General features: G+C 48.9%; 1 protein-coding gene and 1 long non-coding RNA gene across 3 annotated transcripts in view; one reads left to right on the top strand and one right to left on the bottom strand.

Annotated features, from left to right (window-relative positions):
• Positions 1–719: 719 nt before the first annotated feature.
• RGMA (repulsive guidance molecule BMP co-receptor a) overlaps positions 720–20,755 on the top strand; it is a 49,375-nt gene continuing 29,339 nt past the window's right edge. Inside the window, exon 1 of one of the 2 annotated variants that reach the window (XM_081550392.1) lies at positions 720–1,237. In XM_081550392.1, the coding sequence (XP_081406518.1) occupies positions 1,224–1,237 (14 nt within the window). In that variant the 5' untranslated portion in view covers positions 720–1,223. The remainder of the gene's footprint in view (positions 1,238–20,755) is intronic. The other variant, XM_081550393.1, reaches the window with a different exon arrangement.
• On the bottom strand, positions 971–19,559 carry LOC145529770 (uncharacterized). The gene is made up of 2 exons (XR_014071337.1): positions 19,390–19,559; positions 971–5,608 (listed from the first exon to the last, which is right to left on the bottom strand). It is a non-coding gene; the product is annotated as an uncharacterized LOC145529770 (long non-coding RNA).

Genomic DNA, 20,755 nt, shown 5'->3' with positions numbered 1-20,755 from the left:
CAGCTGCGGTTTCAGATTTGTGCGCGGCGATGGGGTGGCTCCTCGTGTGTCACTGCAGGGATCCGGATCTTTCTCCGGATTCCGGAAGCCTCTGGGGAATTTATCGCAGCTCAAGTGGCCGTGGTCTCGCCAGTGTGTGCGTGCGCCGCGCGGTGAAACATTTCTTTTGAAAAGCCCGTGAGAATCCACTTGCAATCCGCGCGTGTGCGAGTAAAAGGGCAGAGCAAGGACGAGAAAGACCCGCAACGGAGCACAGCCCGACCCGAGGTGACCGCTGGGGAGCGGCTGCAAGGTGGAGGGGACGTGATACGGTCGTCTTTATCCTCTAGATAAGCCTGAGCTTTGTACAATTGTACGCAACAACGTATTCGTGCATTACACATTTAACATACGTGTGTTAGTTTTCTAACAGAGGAGTCTTAAAACAAACATCTACAACAAAGGTGTGTCTCTGGAGAGTGCAGCGGCGTTTCTCCTGGAAGCGAAGGTCTATTCCAGAAACCTCAGAGCAACTCCCCCGACCCCGCCCCGGTCCCTGACCCTTGGACCACCTTGTAAAGGATGATGGAAACGTGCTCTCCGGGGCATCCCAGCGGGAGATTAGGAAAGTTGGAGGCGCCTCGAGCGTCGCCGCACTTGTCGCCCGCGCCCCCTGACCCGGGCGTTTAGGGAAGTCTCGACTTGCAGCATGCGCAGCCCCAGCCCACCCCTCAACCGGTGCTGATGCGGGAAGGTGCGGCCGCCGAGGGCAGGGCCATCCGAGTCCGCACCGCCGCCTCCCCTCCGGCCCCCTCCCGGCCGGCCCCGCCCGCCTCGCCCCCCCGGGGCGCCCGGCCCGCCCCCTCCCCTCTGCGCTCAAACCAACCTCGCGACGCCGAGCGCTCGGCGGCGGCGGCGGCGGCGGGCGGGGGCTGGGCGAGGGAGGGGGCTGGCCCGAGCAGCCCGACTCGGCAGTTGTCTCCCGAGCGCGGGCTGCGCCTCCCGAGCCTGTGGGCTAGGGAAGCACTCGCCGTTCGCTCTCGGGCCGGCTCTTCCAGGCGCTCGCAGGCATGCAGCCCGGGAGCAGGCGGCGCGCCCCGGGCCGCTGCTGAGCCGGCCGGGGTGGCGGGGACCAGCGCCTGCCGAGCCCCTCCCACTTTGCCCCGGGGCCGAGAGCGGCGCTCCGGCACCCCCTCTTCGCCCGCCGCCCGGCCAGCGCCACCCCCCGCGGGCTGCAGGGGCTCATGCAGCCGCCAAGGTAAGCGCGCGCCGGGAGCGGGACCGACCCGGCTCTGACAGCCCCGAGGCGCCGCCGCCGCCACTTGCCCGGGCCACCGCACCGCTTTGGTTCCCACCCCCGCCCCCCAACCTTGCGTCTCATCTTGCTTTCATCTTGCCCAGATTTGGAGCTTTGCTGCACCTCGATCGCTTGAGCTCTTGGCAGCAGTAAAGTTTTTGTGGTTTGATATTTGTTCTTTTTTTTCCCTAAAATGCTCTCCCCCGGCAGCCAGCAGCGCGCGCGGTTGGGCACACCCGGCGACCGTCTGTACCACTGTGCGCGTGCTGGGAGCTCCGTTTCTCCCGCGCGGCCACCTCCTCCTCGGGCGGCCCTTCAGATCGGCCCCGCGGAGCCTGGGACCGAGCAGGCCACCTGGCCGTCCCGCCGTGAGCTTTCATTGGCCCGACTCGCCCGGGCCGCGTCCCCCCCTGCCCTGCGCCAGGCTGCTTAGTTAGAGCTGCGGCTCGAGCGCCGGCCCCGGGGGCGTCGACGCTGCGCTCTGTGTGGGCTCGGGTCCGAGCGGTCCCTTGCCTGGGAGGGCAGGTGAGCAGGGAGATGAGGGGCTTGGGCTGAGTGCTTAAGGGGTAGGATCCCAGGGGACCCTGGTTTCCTAAGCGGACAGGTGGACCCGGCGGGCTCCGCGCAAAGAAGGCTCCGCGCGTGGCTCGAGCCGTGGCCCATCCCAGGGAGAGCGCTGGGGCAGGGGAACAGGTGTACCCAGGGGGAGGGCCGATGAGGGGGGCGCCCCCGTGCAATTCTTGCTGGCAGCCTGTTAATGTCATTGCGTTAGATTTGCTCGGACGTAGAGTCAGTTCCCCCAGATTTAGATTTTTTTTTTTTTTTTTTGATGGGAGCCTGCTAGCTGCTATTATGTGGTGTGGTTTCGGAAGGCGTCGGATTGTATTTATTTTTATAAATCGGATGTCTTGCGGACGGATTAGGGGACATCGCGCCATCTAGCGGAAATGATGAGCCGCGCGTTTCTTTTAGGTTTCGAAGTTGGATGTTCTCAAAGTGGGAGACTCGGGGCGCCAGTCTGGGAGGCAGGAGCTAACCCAGGGATGAGTTTTCCCCGCTGTATTTATTTACCTTCCGGCTAAGCTGAAGCGCAGCGACTACAGAGCTACGCTCGCCCAGCTCACGGGTCAGAATTGCAGGTCGCACTGAGTGGCAGGCTTTCACCTGGAGAAGATCCGTCACCTTCTCCTCTGGCTTTAGGGTCCTCTCTCACAAGCATAGGGCTTCCCAGGTGGCTCAGTAGTAAAGAATCCACCTGCCAATGCTGGAGACGCACGAGACATGAGTTCCATCCCTAGGTGGGGAAGATCCCCTGGAGGAGGAAATGGCAACCCACTCCAGTATTCTTGCCTGGACACTGCCATGGACAGAAGAGCCTGGCGGGATACAGTCCGTGGGGTCGCAAAGCGTGGGACATGACTTAGCAACCGGGCACACGCAGCACAAACATAACATAGGATGTTAGCAGCCGTGAGCCTGCACCTGTCCTCTGGACAAAACCGGTGCACGGGCTGTGCTCTTCAGACACGAGTGATTTGTCAGGGGAGTCTTGAGCCCTGACCCCCTAGAAAAGAGATGGACTGTGCTCCTGAGGGCAGCTGAAGGAGAACTGGAAAAGAGTCTGGCATGAATCCGTCCAAGAGAGGTATAATATACGAAAATGGCTTTCTTTTTTTTTTTTCGCTCAGAGACTTCCTGCTGTTCCACTACCAGGGCAGGCAACAAGCAGGCCTCCTTTATAAGGGACATGATCCCCAATTAGCAACTGGGGCAGACTTTGTTGGATGGCAAACAGGGTGGACAAAGGCTGTGGGTGGGGCACTCGCACAGCCAGGCGGGCTCCACGGTTTCTCGGAGCCTGGTTTTTGCTGCCACCTTCCAGGCCGGATGATATTAGCAATGAGCTGGACTCTCCATGTTCTGAAGGGTTGGCAGGTTCCTTGTAGAGCGGTGTGGTGCTCTCCTTGTGGGGAGGGTCCTTGCCCCCTTGAGAGCCTCTGAGCTGTGGTGGTGGTGAGGGAGGTCCCCAGCATCCTTTTTCAATAACCCTGCTCCCAGCCTTTCCCTCTCAGGTGGTAGACAGGCTCTTACGCTCCGAATAGACATACCGAATGAGAGGTGGCTTCTCCGCTCACTCCCCACGCTATCACAAACTGTGTCCCCCTTTGCGGGTGTTCAGTTAATAACTAGATTTAGGACAAAAAGGGTCTTGCCGTAACCCGGCATCTTATTCAAAGAGGGCTTCTGTGACCTTCGCTAGGGAACCTGTCTGCTTTCTCTCCTTCCAAGCCTCTCTGAGGCCCGATTCAATCCTTCCCCAGTGTGTGTAAAAATACACAGCGGAGGATGAGAAGCCCCTAGTTCACACGCCCCTTGACTTGGCTTTTAAACCAGCCCGTGGGGGCCACATAGAAGAATCCTTAGATGAGGAGATGCAAAATAAAATGATCAGCACTGAGCGTTCCTAACACCCGGACGAGGTGGGGGGGCGGGGGTCAAGTCACTCCCGCAGTGATGCTCGCTGCTTCTAGGGAAGCAATCAGGGAGAGTGCTGGCATCTCCACCTCTCAAAACTGATGCCTAGAGAGGTGGAGAGGGGTAGCCAAGGTTCTGCAAGTTTAAAGGGCTTTTTTCCCTTTGGCCTTGCTACCAAATGAATTAAACTCAAGCGCTTGCTTTTGCCAAGTGTGGTCCCCAAATTAAGTCATGTCTTAGAGGGATACTATCTCCCAAAGCCTGCCACCCATGAAGAGAGGCAGGATATACCCAAATGAAACTGATCCTAAACAGACAAAGTGCAGGCTTATTGGCATCTGTTCCGTGAAACGAAAGGGCACCCCTCCTTAAAGACCACTGTTCTAGAATTTGACTTAAAACATCCCAAGTGTAAGTTCACACAACCTTTAAGTGTCTGCAGTGTCCCTGTGGCTCTCAAGGAGAATGGCTTTGCTTTTCAAACAACATTCATTGTTAATTCATTCAACAAACTAACAGAGACTTAACTTAAAGAGGGGGGACCCAGCCTTTCAGATGACAGGCTTCCCCTTTCCTCATTTTGACTGCGTGACAGCGCGGTTTCGGCCTCCCCTCCCTTAGCAACGCTGCTCTGAAGAGCGATGAACAGGACAGTGGAAAAAATTAAGATCTGCCTTGCCCAAGTGTGCAGACAGTCAGAAGTCAGTTTCCTTGGTGAAAAATGAGCACCTTTTAAAAGGATGACAGCTTCTTAGCCAGATCTGACCCATAAGGAGAAAATGCTGTATCACATTAGAGCCTAAGGGTCAAGAGGCAAGAACGCCCACTGAGGTGTGAAACTTTATAATTCTAAGGGCCGGAGGAAAAAGAGATGTTGTGATTTGGGCAGAAATTGGAAAAAAAAAAATGCCAAATGCAAATATCTTTTATAGCCCCCTTTGCTTCCCTTGTAGCTCAGTCGGTAAAGAATCTGCCTGCAGTGTAGGAGACCCAGGTTCAATCCCTGGGTTGGGAAGATCCCCTGGAGAAGGAAATGGTGACCCGCTCCAGTATCCTTCCCTGGAAAATCTCGTGGGCAGAGGAGCCTGGTGGGCTGCAATCCATGGGGTTGCAAAGAGTTGAGCACAACCAAGCAACTAACACTTACTTACTTGAAAGATTTAAGAATTTGTCTCTGCGGCTTAGAGGGTAAAGAATCTGCCCACAATGTGAGAGACTCAGGTTCAATCCCTGAGTCGGCAAGATCCCCTGGAGAAGGGAATGACTACCCACTCCAGTATTCTTGCCTGGAAAATCCCATGGACAGAGGAGCCTGGCGGGCTGCAGTCCATGGAGTCACAGGAGTCAGACACGACTTAGCAACTAAACCACCACCACCAAAAGATTAAAAGTCACTGCTACTTGACAAACATAAATGCGTGCTACATACCTTATAAAATGATTATATCCAGATTTACTACAGTAAAGAATGAAAGTGCTGCAGACACTGTTTATGCAGAAAACTATGACAAAATTGCCAGTTGAGTTTACTTTTCTTTTTTCGATTGTTTTGTTTAAAGCAACACTCCAAGATGGAGAGCTTTCAGGAATCAGGATCCTGGGTTTGTCAGAGTCTGAAAATCTGGCAGAAACTTGAAAACAAAAGATTCTGTCAACAATCTGGTAAAACACAGCTAAGTCTTTTAGATTCTGTGTCCTTCACAGGACACACAGCAGGGATGAGCATATACGAGTACCAGCGCCCTAAAGCTTGTTGATTTCTATTTCACTTGGGCATCTTGTGGGCTTCCCAGGAGGCACTAGTGGTAAAGAACCCACCTGTCAATGCAGGAGACAAAAGAGACTCGAGTTCAATCCCTGGGTTGGGACGATCCCCTAGGGGAGGGCATGGTAATCCACTCCAGTATTCTTGCCTGGAGAATCCCATGGACAGAGGAGCCTGGCAGGCTGCAGTCCCTGGAGATGCAAAGAGTCAGATCTGACTGAGCAGCTGAGTACACCCGCACGCACAGAAACAAATCCACTGGGCTGCTGAGGGTTCAGCTGAGCTACCCCGTGGTATCGCTGCCTCCGCGTGTTTTGTTTGGCCAAGTGGGCTGTGGGGAGCTTAAACTGACACCAGCCCCCTCATGCAAGTGCACGCCCTAGATAGCAGCCAGGGGTCATGACCCATAGTCTCTCCGTCTCCCCAGGACCGCCTGTGCCCCCTTAGCTGAGACCCCCTTCAGGCTCACCAGAAGCCCACTTTTTTAGTTTGAATTGACCAATCTGGCCTTAGGTCATGAACCCCGGCACCCTCTACCCACGGCCCCTAAAGGCATGTGCCCCGAGTCCTGTCTCTGTTCACACTTGGCCTTGACCTCCCCATGTGGCCCCCTGAGGTACACCAGGTCCTTCCTCCAGGACCTGCAAGTGGGAAATGTCCTTATTTCCGTTTGTCCCATGGTCTACAGGTGAACCATGACTTACCACCTGGACACACCCCACTGTCAGAGTGGGAATTTGACAGATCCATATCCTTTATGGCAAAGAGGTAAAATATAAATAATAAACAGATTTTTAATGCAATTGTGTTTTCTCAGATGGGCTTCCATTTATGCAAGCACAAAGAAATGCAGAGCTTATAGGAGTTCCCTGGTGGTCTCACGGTTAGGATTTGGCATTTTCACTGCTGTGGTCCAGGTTCAATCCTTGGTTGAGGAACTGAGATCCTGAAACCTGTGTGGTGTGGCCAAAATTTAAAAATTGAAACCGCAGAGCTTGAGGACTGGCTCACCTGTAGATGTGAGGAGGTCCATGATCACTTCCCTCACAGGTCCAGACCTCCTAATAATCCCTCACTGCTAGGTTCGGTAGGTCATTTCTGCCACAGAGCAAGGAGTTCATGGGAGTTTATGTTGTATAGTCAGTACAGCTAAAATAGTCTGAAAGTCAAATTTCTGAATACCAATTTCAAAGTGCTTCCCTTACTGCCCTTGGTTTTGTGTCCTTGGGTATCTCAAGGTCATATGGTAAGGAAAAGCTTGATGCCACCCTCTTCCAGGCGGTGAGGTTTTACATTGCTGTGATTTTTCTCTGCTGAGAGCATTTTGAGAAAGGAGATTCCTAAACTCCGAGCATCTGGTTTCTCCATGAGCAAATAGATGCGATTGGCAGAGTCTGCTGACTTCAGGGGTGCATTGCTAGGGAACATACTGCTCCCCACATGTACATGCCTGGGCGAAGAGTCAATGACGGCAACGCAAACCCAAGCCAAGATGACACCCAAGCCAAACCAAGATGGTGCCCAAGCCAAACCAAGATGGCACCCAAGTCTTCCCTCTCTGGGTCAGTGACCAATCTCTAGGTGTGGAAGCCCACCTGATTTTGAATTTAAGACAGGCTCTGAATGGCTTGAGGTCTGAAAGGACTGCAATGAATTGGTGTTGTAGATAGCATTCCCTAAACATATTATTGTGTAATATTTACCTGTCACTCAGAGGCTGTTGGCTTCCCAGGTGGCTCAAGTGGTAAAAAAAACCCTCCTGCCAATGCAGGAGATGCAGGCAGGAGATGAGGGTTCAATCCCTGGGTCAGGGAAGATCCCCTGGAGGAAGAAATGGCAACCCACTCTAGCATTCCTGCCTGGAGAATTCCATGGCCAGAGGAGCCTGTTGGGCAACAGTCCAAAGGGTCTCAAAGAATCAGACACAACTTAGAGATGGAGCATACCACACAGAGGCTATTAGGCCCAGGCTCTATGAAAACTCTATGAAAATTTGACCTAAAAATACCTAAAAGAAAGAAAAAAAGATTCTCTATTTCAACTTCCTAAGTTTTTGTGGGGATAGAGTAGGGGAGATGGTTTGGGAAATTTTTTCTTTTCTTAAAATATTTTAATATTTTTGTTTGTTTATGGAAAACTGTATATCTCTAAACATATTCACATCTCTAATCATGAGCCATCATTATATATATGGAGCATATTATTTGACTAACAGGAAAAAGTAAGCCCTGGTGAAAATGAGAAATAGCTATGATTTGGTGGGAAATACACTGGACTTGGCACCACAAGACCTGGGTTTGAACCTCTCCCTGCCATTTATATTCTTAGTGACTTTGGACAAACCACTTAATCTCCCTGAGTCTCAGTCTCCTCATTTTGAAACAGCTGTGTCCATCACATTGTTGAGATGACCCTGCGGTTAGGTGGGAGACTTTGTCTTATAGTGGTTGCTCAGCAAAACTTGAGGATAACTGATAATGTACTGAGAACTACCCAGAGGTCAAGGTTATCTAAACATCCTTGGGCACTAATTCAAAAAGATACATGTACCCCAATATCCATAGCAGTATTAGTTACAGTTGCCAAGATGTCAAAGCCTCCTTTGCAGCAATCTGGATAGACTTGGAGGGCATTATGCTAGAAGTAAGTCAGACAGAGAAAGACAAATACTGTATGATACCACTTATATGTGGAAGTTTACAGATACAACAGACTAGTGAGTATAACAAAATAAGAGGAAGCAGACTCACAGGTACAGAGAGCAAACCTGTGGTCGTCAGTGGGGGTAGGGGGTGGGCCACACAGTGCTGGTGGAGCGGGAGATGCAAACCGCTCGGTGTGAGATAGGCTGCAAGCATGTACTTGTGCCATATGAGAAATAGAGCCAATAGTTTGTAATAATTGTAAATGGAGTGTGACCTTTAAAAATTATATAAAAAGTAATTTTTTAATTTAAAAAATAAAAAAGTCCTTGAGGGAATTCTGCGGATTTTCCCCCAATTCCCACACATCCAAAGGCTCTAACATATAGTAGATACTTTGTTACAATCAAAACAATGGTTCTTATTGGTAATATAAGACTAACATTGGCAACTTACTTATCAACACTTACTCTATTGTAGCATCTGTTCTAAGTGGTCTATTACTGTATTAACTCATCTACTCTTCACAATAACCCTATGAGGCAGCCAAAGTATATCCCCATTTTTCAGATGGGATAACTGAGGTTTAGAGTATCTGTTCAGACTTTATGTTCTCGGCCAGCGTGCTATACTGACTCTCTAATGCAAAAGTGAAGACATTCCCTCAGCCTCCAACAAATTAAAAAAAGAAAGCCATAGTGGTAGAGAAAAACGTCACATAAAGCAATACATTGGTTTTTTCCTAGATTGGCACCCTTCCCTGCCGCCCATCAGCTGGGGATCTTCTTTATTTCAGCTTTGCATTAGCCATTCTAAACAGTTTTGAATTTGATGAATAACTTGGTTATCTGCTCCTATTGCTAAATGCCTATGGTATTTGTGCTTGGCACCAACTTGTTCATTAATCCAAATACCGTGGCCTTCTGCTAGTTGGGAGAGATGCAGACGCACTGTCAGTTCAAACAGTTGCCATTTGGTGGATAAGTGGGTCCAAGCTGGTTCTGCTCCCAAGAACTTACTGGAATGAGGAGAGGAACATACTGGGTGGTCTGTTCTCCCTTATAGGAACCTGGGGCATCTGAGTATAGACACCCAAAAGTTGTTTTAAAACAAGAGGTTACTAAGTGTTTTCAAGGTGTGGTTTCAGGTATATGGTCATATTGCTGGGTATGATTGCCGAAGAATTTCATGCTGGCACTAAAACATAGGAATGTCACTTTTCAAATAACATTTCCTACTTGCTCATCAACATTTTGCTTGGGGAAACCCAGAAATGGTCCAGATGGGGCCCCAGAGTGGCTCCTCGGAGTCAGGTGTGGGCAAGGCCATTTAGTTACAGAGCTAATACCTGGTCACTGAATCCCTAGAGATACCAGACTGTGAAGCTGGGAGACACCACCCCCCAGGGGAGTGGGGCACCCAGATCATGATTCTGTAGATTGAGAAGCTGCAGGTCCAGAGATAGGATGGGATAGGGGCCACGCAGCTGGACGTAGAACTGCCCCAAACCTCAGGTCTCTCTCTTTCTCCATATCCACTTCAGTGTCTAAAAACCCTCACTCTCAGACTTCCCTGGCAGTCCAGTGATTAAGACTCCGCACTTCCACTGCAGGGACGCAGGTTCGATCCCTGGTCAGGAAACTAAGATCCCACATGCTGCACCGTGCCATCAAAAAAAGAAAACTAAATAAATAAAAACTCTCAATCTCAACACTGACAAGTAAGCAATTCGCAAATGCTATCACTCCATACTGACCTTTGTAGGCAGAATTGGCAGTTGTAGACCAGCTAGTAGGTGTGCGCTGGAGTCACGGACAAGAACAGGAGAGGAAAGTGAGGAAGACTTTCATAAGTGAAACTCCAGCTATATACTAGTTAATAATCCCATCTAGGGAGAAAGGGAAGATGTAGCAAAAGCACAAATGAAGCTACTCCAGGAGCTTACTGAGAGTCTCAGCGGTCAAGAGGGAGAGGCACAGATAGATGAGAGCAGGGGCTTACATTATGGAAATGCGACCCCGGAGACTGTTAGTAGATCATCTGAAGGCCTCCAACTCAGTCTGAGAGGAGACTAGGGGATCTCAAAGGGAATCCTTCCTTCTATCCTGGGTAAGAAGATGAGCACATATTAATAGATGGACAAGGGTCAGTAGAAGCAGACAGAAAACCCAACATCTCTGTGCCTGAGAAGGAGCCAGTGAACTCGCCAGAGGTGACAGGTGACGCCTGGGAGTCACCCAGACCTGCCCAAACCCCACTCTGCCCCTGAGCCAGCTGGATGACCTGACGCAGGTTACTTACCTTCCACTGTGTAGTTGGGGTAAATGTGGATTTACTAACTTACAGAAGAGAGAAGACAGAATACGTGCTTTTGAATGGGAATTAAGTCCAGGAGAAAAAGAGGATGTAACTTTTTAAAGGCATTTGGCATTCCTCACTTGGACCATTTTATTTATTTTCATTTATTTTTAAAGTGGGGTATAGCTGACTTTGCCGACATAGGTCCATATAGTCAAGGCTATGGTCTTCCTGGGGGTCACGTACAGTTGTGAGAGCTGGACCGTAAAGAAGGCTGAGCACCGAAGAACTGATGCCTTCAAACTGTGGTGCTGAAGAAGACTCCTGAAAGTCCCTTGGACAGCAAGGAACTCAAACCAGTCAATCTTAAAAGAAATCAACCCTGAATACTCATTGGAAGGAGACTGATGCTGAAGCTGAAGCTCCAGTATTTTGGTCACCTGATGCAAACAGCCAACTCATCACTGATGCAATGGACATGAGCTTGGGCAAACTTTGAGAGATGGTGAGGGACAGGGAGGCCTGGCATGCTGCAGTCTGTGGGGTCGCAAAGAGTCAGACACAACTGGGCGACTGAACAACAGCAGCAACATAGCTGGTGTACAGTATTATATGTTACAGGTGATTCACAATTTGTACAAGTTATTCTCTATTATTCTCCATCTATAGTTATTACAGAATATTGGCTATATCCCCCACATTGTACAATATATCCTTGAAGCTTCTTTTATACTTAATAATTTGTATCTCTTAATTCCTTACCCCTATAGTGCCCCTCCCCACTTCCCTCCCCCCACAAGTAACCCTTAGTTGGTTCTCTGTAAATCTAAGTTTGCTTCTTTGCTCACATGAACTGTTTTATATTTAAATCTCTCTCAATGGACATATTGGAGAAGGCAATGGCACCCCACTCCAGTACTCTTGCCTGGAAAATCCCATGGACGGAGGAGCCTGGTGGGCTGCAGTCCATGGGGTCGCTAAGAGTCAGACACGACTGGGCGACTTCACTTTCACTTTTCACTTCCCTGCATTGGAGAAGGAAGTGGCAACCCACTCCAGTGTTCTTGCCTGGAGAATCCCAGGGACGGGGGAGCCTGGTAGGCTGCCGTCTATGGGGTCGCACAGAGTCGGACATGACTGAAGCGACTTAGCAGCAGCAGCTACGGACACATATCCCCTTTGGCTGGGGAACTCAGTTCTTAGTCTCTTCAGCTCCTGCCTTGAGTGGAAGGACTTATAGGGCTGTTTCACTGAGAGACAGAATGAAATAGGAAATACCCACTGGGGAGAGAGCAGTTGGGGGCTTGCTAATACTTTTTGTTAAAATGATAGCTAGCTAGCTAGAGAAATCGATTGATTGACATTACGTGTGCTTATATGCATACGGAAATATCTAGAAAGATAAACATGAAACTATAAATAGTTATGACCTCCAGGGATAGTGAACTGATTTCATTTAACAGGAAATTGACTTTTTTTAATGTGTGTATAATACTGTTTCAATTTCTTGAAATAAATTTGATGTTCAGTTCAGTTCAGTCATGAAGTCGTGTCTGACTCTTTGCGACCCCATGAATCGCAGCACACCAGGCCTCCCTGTCCATCACCAACTCCCGGAGTTTACCCAAACCCATGTCCATCGAGTCGGTGATGCCATCCAACCATCTAATCCTCTGTTGTCCCCTTCTCCTCCTGCCCCCAATCTTTCCCAGCATTAGGGTCTTTTCCAATGAGTCAACTCTCCGCATGAGGTGGCCAAAGTATTGGAGTTTCACCTTCAACATCAGTCCTTCCAATGACCACCCAGGTGGTCCATTTAGAATGGACTGGTTGGATCTCCTTGCAGTCCAAGGGACTCTCAAGAGTCTTCTCCAACACCACAGTTCAAAAGCATCAATTCTTGGGCGCTCAGCTTTCTTCACCGTCCAACTCAGATTGAAGGAAACAGAAAGTCCGGGAAATTTGCTCTGTGTTTTCTTTTTAAAAAAAAAATCCCTTTTATATCTTTCCAGCACCATGAATATGTGCATGTCTACCAGCAGGGGTGTGGTTCTGGAAGGTTCTGGGACGGACACTCCACACAGATGTCCCATGCCAACCTGGTCCTCGGAAGTGGACCCCTGAGCAGGGGTGCCACCCCACAGGGCAGTCTGCTGTGGTTTGTCCAGCAGGTAGAATTTTGACAGATGGTGTTCCAGTCTTGAGGCCAGTAGTGATGTAGCTGTCACCACAGCTGGTGCTAAAGATGTCTTGCTCTGCAGTCAGTGGTCCATTTCCTTAAAGAAGCTACTGACAGAGACCCCAGTTCTGAAAGAGTCCCCAGCCTTGTTAAGTCCCAAGTTGATCTGTGGCAACCGAATGGGAAATAACCATGGGGCTCCTGAGACACCACACAAACACCACTCTCAAGAGTCCTCAAAACTAGGATTCTTCATCCCCACATCTAACTGACCCCCTAGAGTTCCAGGAGGGGGATGCAGAACTGTCTGCTGCTCATCTGAGAACCCCCAAAACCTGCTCAGAGCCTAATACTCAGTGAATGTTTGTTGAATGAATGAAACAGAAAAACTGATTAAAAGAATCTGCCTTGTAGCGGTGGAGGGATCTTACTAACCTGATCATAGACATTAAAAGACACGTGAAGAGTATTAGTTGCTCAGTTGTGTCCAACTCTTTGCGATCCCATGGACCATAGCCCACAAGGTTCCTCTGTCCATGGGATTCTCCAGGCAAGAACACTGGAGTGGGTTGCCATTCACTTCTCCAGGGCATCTCCCCGACCCAGAGATCGAACCAGGGTCTCCGGCATTGTAGGCGGATTCTCCACCATCTGAGCCATCAAGCAAGCAAAAGACATGTCCAAGAGCAAATAAAATCTGCTAATGTGTTTTAAATCCATTGAGAGGTTTCAAAGAGAAAGTGAAATATTTATTTAGTTTCTAAAGAGAGCCATTGGAATGTCAGGGAAAGGTATGTTTCAAAAATCCATTAAAATATTGTTAAAAAAAAAAAAACACTGCCTGTTTTAATTAGTAAGAATAAGTGTCCTTCCAGGTGAGGGACAGAGCTCAGAACCAAGAAAGCAGTGTGCACACAGAGAGAAAGGAAGCCTGCAGCAAAGGAAAAAAAAACAACAAGATAAGCCAAAATGGGAACACACTGAAAGGCTTTCTGGAATCAACGGGAAAGAGGTTTCCTGATGCCAGAGTAAGGACAGTGAGAACCATACTTTGGAAGAAGAGAAGCAAGGAGATTCCTAAGTCGTCATGGAAACAAACAGGTCAAGGAAAGCCTGTGGCCCTCTACCCCAGGACCATCTGGAGGAAAGGGAGAAGCGGCAATTAAAGATGGCAGACATATCTCAGTGGCCAAAAAAGGCAACTTTCCTTCCACACTGGCCCTCACCCAAGGGCGTACATGCCGGGCCTCCTGCCCACAAAGGAAGCCCACCCATCCAGGAAGGGTCACATTTAAAAGTCACTTTGGTGGAATAGATAGTAAAAAAAAGTAGTGTCAGCAGGCACTTTGTAAAGTCCTAATTAACTGGCCAAAGCACAACACGCTTTCTGAAAAGAGAACATGAAACTGGACCGATCATCTATTAGCATTCCTTGAGGAGGTAGAAATAGGCCTGGAGAAACACAGGGAAGAATTATGTTTAGACGTTCAAAATTCCTTCTGACAAAGTTCCACCCCAAAGGTCATTTCCAATAGTAAGTTCCTCCAGAATGCAGGGGGAAATCGCCATGGATCGGAATTGTCCTTAGAGATAGGGAACAAAAAATATGATAAATAGGTACTTTTCTAAATGAAGAATTATAAACAGTAGGGATCTCCAAGGATTGCCAGTGCTCCCAGACTTTGTTTAAATGTCCATAGATCATCTGGAGGAATGAATGGTTCCAGGCCTGCAGATGAAATGGTTCCAGACTCTGTGGAGAGATGGCAAACAAATGGTGATTAACTGCCGGACCAGTTTATGAGTTTACAAGAAGATGCATATTAAGCTTTCGCAGGGGCAAGTCTCATCCAAAGCATTTAGGAAAACATAATCCAAATTATAAAAATAACGGACTGTGTCCAGGCTGTTTATAGCTCCCAAGGAATCTTGAGGGTCTTTGCAAAATGTTTGTTTGCTAAAAGCCATGCAGGACCAAGCATTCAGAAATGGTATCGGACACTAAGCCAAAAATAGTGCTCTCCCTGGGCTCTACCCAAACCTGGCAGTTTTATGACCTTCTCCTAGAGGAAATATCTCAGAACTGTAGGAAGGTGAGTAATAGCCCAAACAGAAGGCTTTCCCAAGAAGCTGGCGTGCTTTGTTCTTGAAGGACGTCAGTGTGGAAAGATGAAGCCAGAAAGGTGATATGATCAAGAGTCTATAAAACCTTAAAGGTTATGCAGAGATTGAGCAGCTCTGGTTCATCAAATCTGAGATGGCCAGACTCAGTGTAGCCCTTGAAGTCTGAAAGAGGAATCTGAGCTGTATGATGCAGGGAACTTAAATCCAGTGTTCTGTGACAATCTCAAGGGGTGGCATGGGGTGGGAGATGGGAGGGAGGTTCAAGATGGAGGGGACCTATGTACACCCATGGCCAATTCATGTTGATGTATGGCAGAAACCAACACAATACTATAAAGAAATTATCTTCCAATTAAAAATAATTTTAAAAAAAAAGAGGAATGTGAGGGATAATTACAAAAGAGGATTGGGTCCCACTAAACAACTGAGTTCCTCAAAACGTGGTACAGGGAAAGTTTTTTCAAATGTGAGGAGTGGAGGAGGCTCAAGAAATTTTGCCAGTAAATGAGTTTTTCCAGCCAAAAAAAAAAAAATTGCCATTTCCCACTCCAGGGGATCTTTCTGATCCAGAGATCTAACCCTCCTCTCTTGCATTTCCTGCATCTCCTGCCTTGGCAGGCGGATCCATTACCACTAGCGCCACCTGGGAACTCTGATGGATTAAGAGCCATTGACAACACAACAATGGAAACAGTGACAGACTTTATTTTCTTGGGCTCCAAAATCACTGCAGCCATGAAATTAAAAGACGCTTGGTCCTTGGAAGAAAAGCAATGACCAACCTACACAGCATATTAAAAAGAGACATTACTTTGCTGACAAAGGTACGTCTAGTCAAAACTATGGTTTTTCCAGTAGTCGTGTATGGATGTGAGAGTTGGACTATAAAGAAAGCTGAGCGCCAAAGAATTGATGCTTTTCAACTGTGGTGTTGGAGAAGACTCTTGAGAATCCCTTGGACTGCAAGGAGATCAAACCAGTCAATCCTAAAGGAAACCAGTCCTGAATATTCATTGGAAGGACTGATGCTGAAGCTGAAACTGCAATACTTTGGCCACCTGTTGCAAAGAACTGACTCCTTGGAAAAGACTCTGGTGCTGGGAAAGATTGAAGGCAGGAGGAGAAGGGGATGACAGAGGATGAGATGGTTGGATGGCATCACCAACTTGATGGACATGAGTTTGAGTAAGCTCCGGGAGTTGGTGAAGGACAGGGAGGCCTGGCGTGCTGCAGTCCATGGGGTCACAAAGAGTCAGACACGACTGAGTGAGTGAGCTGAACTGACAGCACATCCTTGCACTTTTGAGGATGGCAAAAATACTTCCTGGGATCAGTATTGGACCTTAGCTTTCTCCTGATTGGTTGGAAATCTGCCTAGCCATGAGAAGACCCAAAATCAAACCAGTTTCAGCAAAACTAGGACTTTACTGGCTCCCATAGCTGGAACAGGCTCTTGGGTGGCTCTGAGGAGCTAAGAAGAAGCTCCAGGGAGAATCACATGCTAGAGAGTGGTGTGGGGATGGTTATCCCTGAAAATCTCCATCAGTCCTTGAAAAACTCACCAGACACAGTTCAACTTTAATAATAATAATATATATATATATATATATATATGCCAACTCTGCAGACTCAGCTTCAACCCACAGCACTCATCAACACTCGCCTTCCTGTCAGATTCTACCCCAAGATCCATCCTACGGAGGAAACAGAGATCACAACTGGGCGCTTCCTCATGCCAACAGTCTCAGGACAGGTTCTGATTTGTCATCTTGAGTCAGGTGCCAGTCTCTGCTTTAATGAAAGTGATCATTAGGTTCTCTGTCTTGCCTGGACTTTAAGTCCAAGAGGATGAACTGATTGACTCAACCTGGGTCTTATGTGCACCCAAGGTTGATGGAGCGTGACAGAACTTAAAACCCACAAATCCCTACACATTTGTCACCTGGGAGAGCACATTAAAACTGCGGACACCCAAGGCTCTACCTCCTGAGATTCAAATTCAGTTGCTCCCAGTGGCGCCTGCGTGCTAAGCCGATTCAGTCGTGCCCGACTCTTTGCCACCCTATGGACTGTAGCCTGCCAGGCTGCTCTGTCCATGGGATTCTCCAGGCAAGAACACTGGAGTGGGTTGCCATTCCCTCCTCCAGGGGATCTTCCCAACCCAGGGATTGAAACCTGCGGCGCCTGCTTTGGCAGGCGGATTCTTTACCAATACCACCACCTGGGAAGCCCTGAGTGGCACCTGGGCATCTGTATTACTGTTAAGTCCCCTGAATGGTCTCCCAAAGGAATAAATCCCTCTTCTTCAGGAGGCTTTGGGTGGGGCTCCCGAGTTCTAAAGATGCACACCCGAACAGAGCATGTGCTTGTGAGCCTTTCCCAGGCTCACACTGTCTCTGTAGCCTCACGTCTTTCTCCTATAGCCATCATCAGGATCTTCCAGCTCCCCAGACAAGCCACACCTTGGTAAACAGTCTCTTCGGTGTTCCTTCCACCTGGAAGCCCTGCCCTGTGCCTCCTCCCTTGCCCACCATCTTCCCCTGGCACACACCCACACTGGGAAAACTTCCCACACTGCACCCTAGACTGGGCTGGAGGCCCCCAGCACCTATGTTCTGTGCCCCCTGTCAGAGTCTGTTATTTCTTATTGAAAGAGATTGTTAAGTTTATCTGTCTCGCCTTGACTTTAAGCCCAGTGTGGACTTGCATCATTGGCATGAAAGACACATACAGCATGTCAGGGATGGGGTTTTGTGTGCTTGGCTCTGCAGTTTATTAGCTGGTAATTGGGTGAGCACTTAAGTTCACCCAGCCTCAGTTTCCTCCTCTGCAAAATAGGGATAATAATAGAACCTACCTTAGCTTAAAATGTCTAGAAATGGAACACACTTAGCCAGCACCTGACATAATGTGAGAGCACATTGAAGCATAAGCCATTATTATTATCATTCTTTTCTAAATTGTATTTATTTATTTGGCTGTGCTGGGTCTTTGCTGCTGCGTGGCCTCTTCTCTGGTTTCAGCAAGCAGGGGCTGCTCTCTAGCTGCGGGGCTTCTCATTGCAGCAGCTTCTCTTGTTGCAGAGCACAGGCTTTAGAGCGTGGGCTCAGTAGTTGTAGGTCAAGGGCTTAAAATTGTTCTGAGACATGTGGGATCTTCTCAAATCAAGGATTGAACCTGTGTCTTCTGCACTGGCAGGCGGATTATTTACCACTGAGCCACCAGGGAAGCCCCTGTTACTATCATTCTTACTGAAAATGAATCTTTGAAGACACCTCGCAAGATTTTGGGTCAAGCCTTCCCCAGGTAGTCAGCTGTTCACTTCTGACCTCTGCTTTCCCCCCTCACCGTCCTCCAATATCTATTTCTACCAGCAGTTCAAAAGACAGGAGTTGTCTTATTGATTTCTTTGTCCCCCAGGGACTAGCATGCACTAGTCCTAAATATGTATTTATTGACTGATGACTCAGGCCCTGGACTTGAGAACACCCTGTTCATACCCCAGAGGCTGGGGAAACCAGAAGTCCCTGCCCCTGGGAGGGCTTCAACTTTATGTAGACCTTGCCTTCCAGAAGCCCTCTGCTGCTTCATCACACGGCACCACCGCCCCCCAAGGTGGAGAGGGAGAGACGGAGGGATGATGGTTCAGTGGGGGAGCCTCCACAGCCAGGACTGAGGGAAAGGGAGCCGAAGCATGACAAAGTCTCCAGGGAAAACACAGAAGTGGTCAGAAGGTAACAAGAGCTGTTCGTCTTAAGTCAGCTACACGCGGAGTTAAGTGAATTTCTATGGCAAATGGAGTGCTGAGTTCCCACACCCAACATTTCAAGAATTTCTTATTTTTGCAGAGAGCCGGGGAGTTGTCAATAATAAGCTAGTTGGTTTGGCCAGTATAGACAGATTCCTCAAGGTCAACACAACCCCATATTGCTCTATTTGTGGCTGGATTTCTCTTCATAGTCTTGGCTGTGTGAAAGCCAAATCTCTACTTTTACGATGTCCAAATTCAGCCTCACACATCTCACCTTGTGAGAAGGAGGCCCTTTGTGTCCCTTGCCCAAATGATGCCTTTATGCTGTAGGAATTGGATCTCCTCCCCAAATGGCAGCCAGGCCCCAGCAGGAATGCTGGGGAGCGTCCATGGCCCAGTGTCCCTCCCAGATTGCACAGGCACACCTCGTATTATTGCACTTCGCAGAGACTGTTTTCTTAAAAAAAAAACAAAAAAAAAACTGAAGGTCTTTGGCCACCCTGCATCCAGTAAGTTTATCGATGTCATTTTTCCAACAGCATTTGCTTCACAGACTTTGTGTCTGTGTCTCATTTTGGTAATTTAGTCCTTCAAACTTTTTCTTTATTGTTACATTTGTTAGGTGATCAGTGATCTTTGATGTTACTCTTGCAAAATGATTCCTGACTCACTGAAGGCTCAGTTGATGGTTAGTATTTTTTAGCAGCAAAGTATTTTTTAATTAAGGTATCCCAGTGCTAGTGCTGAGTCACTTCAGTCGTGTCCAACTCTTTTTCGACCCTGTGGACTGTAGCCCGCCAGTCTCCTCTGTCCGTGGGATTCTCCAGGCAAGAGTACTGGAGTGGGTTGCCATGCCCTCCTCCAGGGGATCGTCCCAACCCAGGGATCGAACCTATGTCTTTTACATCTCCTGCATTGGCAGGCAGGTTCTTTACCACTAGCGCTGCCTGGTATACGTATTGTCTTTTCGACTTAATATGATTGCATACTTAACAGAGTACAGTACAGTGTAAACAACTTTGATATGCATTGGGAAGCAAAAAAAAAAATTCATGTGACTTGCTTAGTTGCTTTGTTGCAGTAGCCTGGAACGGAACCCACAATGTCTCCAAAGTACATTTGTATTCAGTTGTAGTCTTGGGGTGACAATATTGTCAGCCTGCCCCTTACAGATGAAGACACTGAAGTGTAGAGGCTCAAAGTGCTGTAGCCAAAGGCCCCCACTCTTGGGCAAGGACAGTGCCTGAAGGCCCTGCTCCCAGGCCCCGTTCTCAGCCTCTCTGCGGGGTCCCCCGAGTCCCATTCTCTGACCTGGAGATGCTGCAGCTGTGTGGAGGTGGGGCTGAATTTACTGTCGGGGCTGCTGGGAATGCTAATGGATCCTTTCTCTCTCATTAGCGGGAAGCTTTAGAATTAACTTGTGAAAGGCAGGATCTAGCAGAGGGTGCTAATTGGTGGACCTCAAAGGTGCCTCTGTGCAGTCTGGTTCTGTGCCGGCCTCACTGTGCTGGGGCCATCCTGTGATTCCAGAGACTAAATTGTGGGGCCGGCTCCCGGCGGGGCCAAGCCTGAGAGGAATGCAATCCGAGACCTGGAGTTTGGGGCGGTGGCCTTTCCCTGGACGAACCTCTAGCATTTTGCCAACTGGGGCTTAAAATAAATCCCCCCCCTTTTTTAGGGGGGAGGGGTTCATGATAATTAGACAGAGCCTGCTGGACTGAGACCTAAATTTCTGAGGGCAGTATGGTGGCACTCCAGATTGTCAAGGCCAGCAGTGGCCATCGTGGCATTTTGCCCTGAGGAGACAACAGCTTGCTTTTGCCCCGTGGCCTGGCTGCTTGAGTTGTTGGTCCTCTTTCCTACCTGTTGTGTGGAAGCCAGGTTCAGCAGTTTGACTGCTCCCGGTTGCGTACAGACCTAGGGTCCTCTTCCCCGAGCCCAAAGCCTTCTCCGTCGGAGCTTCACTCCCTTGGAGGCCGGCATCGTCCCAAAGGCAGACACACAGCCCTGCGGCCTCCACGGCCAGCAGCAAGTGACCAACTGCCGCAGTGCTTAAGAGAAACATCGGAGTGGGATAAAACCTCAGAAGTTTTTTTCAAAGAACCAGATGAGTAGGCTTGGAAGTGAGGTGAGGGGGTCGCCGAAAGAGGAATGGGTTTGACTAAAAACACTTGCTCCGGCCTATGTGTGTTCCATCCAAAAGGCCTTTCTCAGGGGACCTTGCCAGTCTCTTTTAAATAGCCCA

Source organism: Giraffa tippelskirchi, chromosome 12 (genome assembly GCF_054371585.1).
Source record: "Giraffa tippelskirchi isolate mGirTip1 chromosome 12, T2T-mGirTip1v1.2.pri, whole genome shotgun sequence".
Taxonomy (NCBI): Eukaryota; Metazoa; Chordata; class Mammalia; order Artiodactyla; family Giraffidae; genus Giraffa; species Giraffa tippelskirchi.
This window is presented reverse-complemented; position numbering and strand designations above follow the sequence as displayed.